Source organism: Malurus melanocephalus, unplaced genomic scaffold (assembly GCF_030028575.1).
Source record: "Malurus melanocephalus ecotype Western Australia unplaced genomic scaffold, MMel_1.1 scaffold_8, whole genome shotgun sequence".
Taxonomy (NCBI): domain Eukaryota; kingdom Metazoa; phylum Chordata; class Aves; order Passeriformes; family Maluridae; genus Malurus; species Malurus melanocephalus.
In genome coordinates this window covers 1,934,420-1,941,761 of record NW_026623240.1, presented here as the reverse complement: position 1 = coordinate 1,941,761, position 7,342 = coordinate 1,934,420, and the positions used below count along the sequence as shown (strand labels likewise).

The window sequence follows — 7,342 nt, the reverse complement described above, 5'->3', positions numbered from 1 at the left end:
ATTTCTATCAGTATCCTGATCTTCAGCAATAGCTATGAAAAGATGCTGTCAAAGACTGAGAACATGTATACCCCAAATATACTCCCAGTTTCCTCTAGAAGAACTTGCTAAGCCAGATGTGATATTCTATATTTAGTAAACCTCAGATCATTTATCTTTGATTAATTTACCCAGATTCCCTTAAAAACCCACATAAGCTTTTAGAATCCACAACAAACTTTAGCTATTAATGCACAAGTCTATTATCCACTACTGACTTTATTCTGCTGAAGTCTGATTCATATCAGCTTTGTTTCAGACTGCCCAGTTCATGTATCAGAAGAGAAGGGGTAACAATTTCTGTTCACTCTCTCCCAATCTGACAAAATTTTGTAGGCCTCCCTGTGATGTCATTTCTTTTCCAGATTGGTAGGTTTTAACTTGACTATTCATCCTGGAGAAATTATTCCATATGTTTGGAAAAGGTTCCAAGAAAGGTAGTAATGATGAGCAGTTTTGCCATCACATACATACACAGAACTGCAGTAGGTGTAAATAAGTAATTTTTTTAACTAGAAAGACTGCAATAATTTATTACTATTTATTAAAATATCACAACCAGCGCACATTACAGCCTTTCTCTTAGAACCAAAAAATCCAGAAAAGGTCAGTTTCAAAAGACCCAGAGGTGGTTCCAATCCATATAGCTGTGGTCCTGCCACACATGCATCCCTATTCCTTCACACACACTCATTTGAAAATCTCAAAACTACCTGGTTAATAAAAGAAAGAGAGCTACAATTCACTTTTTATTCCAGTGATTTCTTTTAGAGACAGGTTTTATAATTTTGGGGKTTTTTTWAAGCTATTTCTAATAACCATGTTATAGAACAGAACATGAAGCACAGAAAACTACTGGTAAAATCTGGGGAAGATCAACAAAAATAAAATTGACAATTTTAGGGAAAGCTGTTCCATATGCAAAAACTGCTTGGGAACCAAGGTTTCTGGGGCAACAAGCCCTGTTCATTCCTCAGTGTTTCTTGCTGAATCCTTCCATGAACCTTTATGACACACTTTAAACCAAAGTGTTTTTTAATGAAATTTTGATTAATWGTATACATTCAGTACAGCCTCAGAGACCAGCAGTGGCCTGCAGGCCTCAGGACCACTGCAAAATATTGACTATACTCAGAAGAGACACTGCATATATTGTCCTCCTCCTTAGGCAGAAAGAGAATGCACTTGAGAYCGAAAATCCTCCCCAGATGCCATCTGACTACATCATGTATTTGGCAGGAAGTTCCAGAGGAGCTAGATTTATTTTGAGCTCAGCTCTGTGCCAATGGGAGTCGTGCAGCCTTTGACTTGCAAAAGCCACCCTGCCAGTTCAGAGCGTGGTCAACAGCATTCCTCTGCTTACAGACAGCCACAGGGTTCCACACTCTGGTTCAAAGGGAATTGCTTTACTAATAAGGACTTCCTCAGCAAAAGGCCTGATCATTATTTGTTTTCTTCCCATACATTCTTCCTACCTAACTTTCATTTTCTGTCCAGAATTGGTCTGTGAGCATAGATAGATTTAATTCACTTCACCTAGCATGTCCACACGCTGTCCTAATGCAGGGACATGGATTTACTGAGCCAGGTTTGCTCACCAGGCTAATGCACCCTGAACACAGAGGATTTACTTACACCCAACGTGCAGATCATTGGAACACATTTCTGAAYAAGAAGCCTCAGGCAGCATTTAGGGAGCAACACATATAGATGGATTCCATTTGAAACTGTAACAAACTGCCAAGAAACTTGCAATAATAACATACTTAGGGCAACAGAATGACTGAGAGTTCCAAAATTATCAAAAAACGAAGAAAGGGTTCAAAACAAGGAAACAGTTTCTCTTTTTCAACTCTACTCTTCCGTCTAGACTTAAACATGAGCCAGGGAATTCAAGAATGAGGGAAAGCACTTGTAATAATAGATGTTACAGATTCAACTTCTTCCATCATTTGTATATTCTGCTAACTCATGTGCATTGAATAATAATTAGACATTCATCCCCTGAAATAGAACTGGAAAACCACTTCTGGCAAAACTCAAGCCTGGATGCAYTCCAAAGCATATGGAGAGCAGTGAATCAACATGCAACATAACTTGACAGATTTTTGGTGAGTGTACTTTTTATTTAAGACACTTTTATGGTTAAAGAGTATGAAAGTGTTTCTTTGTTTAATAGTACAGAGAGCTTAATTCTGKAAAGTATTCCACATAACCATAGCATAGTAATCTTCTTCAAATCAGAGTTGCTCACTCCATTTGTGTTACAGGCTTACAATAGAAAAGGACAGATTAAAAAAAAAAGTAGGCCAATCATGTTAGAAATTTTGTTTTGTTCTCTGTTCAGGTTGATTTGTCTGTCACAGGATGCACTTCAGGTAGGCTGACATGATGTCTGAGAGCATTAGTCCACACTGTTTTGGATGCCATGAACAGGACACATTCACATCTTTAAGAGCAGACAGTGCATGCTTATGATTATGCCAGTGTCTTGAATTATTTTGCATCCTGAGCCACTAAATGGAGTAAACAGAGCTGAGGTATCTTTCAAAATAAAATAATGACCAAGATAGAAAATAGGACATTTCTCCTTAAAAGGTTAAACAAAACGGATTAAAATCTTAGAACAAAGAGATTATACAGGAAATTTCTGCTGTGTGGGGCTTTGATCTTGTTTAGTCTTTGGCCCTTCAAAAAGRCAGTCTCTGGTACATCACCGAGGTCCATGAGGTAAAGAGTATATAAAGAGTATATAAACTTGATCTGGAATCTATAATGGCCAAACTTCCATGCATGCAAGTGCTCTTATATGTTTGTTGTCATGAGCAATCCTGCTGGTTAGCCCTCACAGTGCAAATGGCAACTACAGCTATCAGAATGAACTTCAGTGGAATGTCCCTTAAATTTGGGACCCTAACCTCCCCTTGTAAAACAAAATCCCAGTATTAAGCATTGAACTGTAAAATCGTATAAATACAATTAAATTATTTTTGTTGTCTTTAGAGATGTACAAAAGTTTGTCATGTTTTAGGGTATTTTTGTTGTTTTGTTTACTATTTTTGCAYGATTTGCAGTCTAAGCAATGGCAAAATTTTGTACTTCAGAGTTACTATTCTGTGACAGAACTTTAACAATGACTCAGGGATTCCCTAACCACTAGGTTTTGGGCTGAATTAAGGTATCTAAGAGTTTGCCTTGCTCCTTCTACACAAGCTGGCACATAGCAGCACATGCTTTTTAGGCTCAAATATCATCAACAGATACCTATGGATCTTGCATTTTGGACAAAACCTAAAGCACGCATAAAACAAGAGAATATTTGCCATAGACTATCTGGTGCAACCCAGCTGATAACATCCTGCTCCTATTAGGACAAAAAAGCTAGAACAGGTAATAAGTTCTGTCTCACAGAACCTGATATACTGGCAATTCATTTCACAAAATAGTTTTCAAAAAGTCTGGAACAGCAGGCAGCAAAAGCTGGAATTCACTCAGAGATAATCTTCCACTGGACAAATATCTTCCCCAATGCACTGCCTGAAATGCTGCATAGAAACACTGCACAAGACTTTCCATCTTGCTCACAGCCCTCAGTGAGTTAAGTCTGYCATTTACTTAGAGMGCATTGGCTTCTTTGGAGACAAATCTCAATAAAGCACTCAGCAATTAGTGTAGTTAAATCATGACTGCATTTGTCATGCACCAACAGTAACATGTAGTGACAAGAAAAGCCAATATATTGATAGCTGCTACCATTCTACAGACACATCAAGTATCAACATACATTCACTAACACAGAAAAGTATGTTTACCTTCACAAAGCCACTATCAGATCTCCTAAAACAAATCTGTAAAATATGCAAAAGCAGCTCTCAGTACAAGAAAGCAGAATCAGATTTTTTTTTTCATCTGAAATAGAAACAAGCATTTAACTTCTTTGGCTTTTCTAATACATAATTTTCTAGTCTTCATGTTTCTTAGCAGATTTTAAAATAACATATTTTGCTTGGAAGGCCATAAATTATGTTTGGAGAAGAAGAGTAGAGAAGAATGTTATCAGATATCACCATATAATGTTGAGAAAGCGACTATCAAGGCAAAGGAGGCAAACMATTTGGAGAACCTTAATTTGAAAAGTAGCATTCACAGATTATGAATTATTTTTTATTTGTATTGAAGGCTTTATCCCATGGGAATCCAAATATTATACAAGTGCCTACCTCAGTAAATAGATCTAGAGTAATCTTTTTTAAAACCCAAGTGATACTGACTCGGATTTGCAGACACATACTGTGAAACAAATAATACAGAGAGTAAAATTGTGTCAGTATGCTTCCCATTAAATATTACACTACACTCCAGATACTTCCAATAAGAGAACAAGATTGGAAAAGCTCCAGATGAGGAGAAAATCAAACATTCAAGATTTTAAAATACACCAAAAATGAAGTTTATAATTTTTTAATCCAATGATCACTAAGCATATCAACAGATGACAAACACATAAGCAGGACATATAAGAAAAGTAAACATGATTTATCTCCTCCAACTCAACAAATACTCGCCTCAGTTACAATCTAGATAAAATACAATCCAATTGATAAAAAGGAAACCCAGAGGATAAACCACCAAGCTATCACAGTCATAACTGACTAACGTTTCACAGCAGAACTTCCTACTACACAACACTCCCAACCAAAATATCCTTACTCTGCTAACTGAAGTAATGCAAACATGTATCTGCAWATAAAAATACGCCAGTGTGTCTACGAACATATAAGAGAATGCATGGTGCAGCAGCAGCGAAGTGCCCGACAGTAATTTTTTTTAGAAGACACTAAGAAAAGGACATGAGTCGCTCATGCAAGCTCTGCTCCGTGCGCTGTCAGGACGGACGCCTGCAGGAGCGGGGTTGGTGTAAAGGGGGGACGCGGGGCAGAGCGCGGGGGCTCCCGGGCCGCGGCAGTGCCGCAGGTGTCGCTGCCCCGCTGGCAGCGCCGTGAGCCCGGGGAGCCGCCGGCGGCTGCCGCGTAACAGGTCCTGCGCCGCCGCTCGGGGCGGGCGCTCCGCGGGCGCGCTGCTCCCGGAGGCGGCGGGAGAGGCCCGATCCGAGCGGCGGGCGGCGAGAGGCACCGCGGCCCCGAGGCCGCCGCCACCTGCTCCGGTGCCCCGACAGCCGCCGGCCGTGCCCGCCGCCGCCACCTCCCGCCGGCCGAGCGGCAGCGCGGCGCAGCCGAGCCCCGGCGGGAAGGGAACGGCGGCCGCGCCGGGCCGGGGGAAGCGGCGAGAGCCCTGCGGGGGGCGCCCGCTCCGGAGGGAACTTCGCGGGGAGGGACGGGCGCCGGCACCGGCCCTTCGCCGGCCTACCTGCGCGGAGTGGGGCTTCCTCAGCCAGGCCCCCGGGAAGAGCCGCCTCGCCATGGCAATCACACATCCCCGCAGCGGGCGGCGGTCGGAGGCGGAGCGGTGAGGAGCGCTCCCCCGCCTGCCGCTGCAGCCGCGCCGCCGGCTCCGCTCCGCTCCGCTCCGCTCGGCTCGGCGGGGAAGAGCTGCCTCGGGCACCGGCGGCCGCCGACAAACGGCGGCTGTCAGCGGGCAGGGCGGGGGCTGCCGCCTCAGCACCGCTCACGCCGCTGCTTGAAGGGGCGAACGCGGCAGCTGTGAGGAGCGAGGCGGGGCTGAGGGGGCGAGGCGAGCCCCGCCCGCCCCGAGCCGAGCCTCTGGGGCTGTCCCAGTCCCTTTTCACCGCTCCAGGAGCCCGTGGAGCCGACAGCCGCCAGCGAGTTCACCCCGTGCCTGCCAAAAAGTGCTCGGGGCGCTGTCCGGGGACACTTACGGAGAAGTCAGTTAATAAACAACGCGTGTCGGTGATTGCGAACAGGCTCCTCTCGTTTACTGGGCATGGTATTAAAAACAGCTGCAAGATCGTTACAATCTAAAAAAAAAAAAAAAAAAAGCAAAACCAAAAAGCAAAAACCGAAAAAACGCATACACAACCAAAAAGGAGTAGCTCCTCCAAAATAAGGAAGGAATGTTTGCCTGGGCCCATATTAACACAGATGAGCGAATTCTTTTCTGGGAGGCTGGTGAGACACCTGAACAGGTTGYCCARAGAAGCTGGGCTGCTCAAGGCCAGGTTGGACAGCGCTTCGAGCAWCCTGGTCTAGTGAGAGTTGKYCCCACCCATGGCMGGAGGGCTGGAACAAGATTATCTTTAAGGTCCCTTCTAACCCCAGCAATCCTATGATTCTACATTAGTGCCATAAAGTGGGGACAGTTATCAATTTCTTCTTCACCAGAGGATCTCTCTCAGCCCTTCATGCACTGTGGGAAGCCTCAGTCCAAATGAAATTTGTGGGAACACTGTTAAGTTCAAGTAAAATTGCGCTTTCTTATGAAAAGTTTGATTTCTGTCCAGCCTTCTTGTGTTTACGACTTGATTGTGATTTCTTTTAAAGTAGTGTGTTAACAGAGTCACAGCCAGAAGCTGGGGTCTGCAGTCCTGGTGCTTTTTGTCTTTGAGACTATGCCACAGTATTGGGATAAAAATGAGACAAATATAGYATGTTATGGCTTTGGGTGTTCAGTGCACTTACAAAAGAAGGCTGCTTGGATGAAAAGATGGATCACAAAATACTGCTGTTAGGAGAAGCTGACACTTCTTTTGGCAGGGCTTACTCTGAAGGAGAGATGTGTATGTGAAAACCAAGTGTTAGGGGCTCACAAAGGATTAAAACTGCAGAATTTAGAGACTTGTGATTTAAGATTAGAGACTTGTGATTTAGAGATTGTGATTTAAGAACAGTCTGTGACTTTTTTGAATAATATAATCACTGCCAGAGTCACCCTGAAGTAAAAAACTGAAAATTAATTAGTAAGATTTGGCAGTCCTCTAAAAGCAATCCTGGCTTTAATAACAGTCAGTAACTCTCACAGGTTTTCTTCTCCTCCTATTCAGCAGGCCCAGATGGCTGCACTTTCTGCATCACCTCCCTCTACAGTTCAGCAGTTTGCATGAGTTTAGCTAGGTTATGGGCATGCARCACAACAGCAACACAAGAGGAGGCCACAGAGCAAACATTATAACATTTTGCTGAATAATCTCAAGCCCTTACCTCATCCAGTGCTCCATGCCAACCCTTGGCATGACAGGCTGGAAGTAATTGTGAAATGTTGGTGTCCCATATGGCTGGCAAGGATCTGAATGTTTCATTCCTGTTACATCTAGATCCAAACAGTTCTTGGCATATGTTCATTAGGGGATATATTTTTCACTTAGTACATGAGATCTTCATCATCTGTG

At 43.5% G+C, this 7,342-nt stretch overlaps 1 protein-coding gene across 1 annotated transcript in view; it reads right to left on the bottom strand.

The window, feature by feature from the left end:
• The window catches only part of DIPK1A (divergent protein kinase domain 1A), a 13,044-nt gene extending 7,299 nt beyond the window's left edge, over window positions 1–5,745 (bottom strand). The window contains exon 1 of the mRNA XM_057374000.1: window positions 5,407–5,745. Coding sequence (XP_057229983.1) covers window positions 5,407–5,460 — 54 coding nt within the window. The 5' untranslated portion in view covers window positions 5,461–5,745. The remainder of the gene's footprint in view (window positions 1–5,406) is intronic.
• Window positions 5,746–7,342: the final 1,597 nt, after the last annotated feature.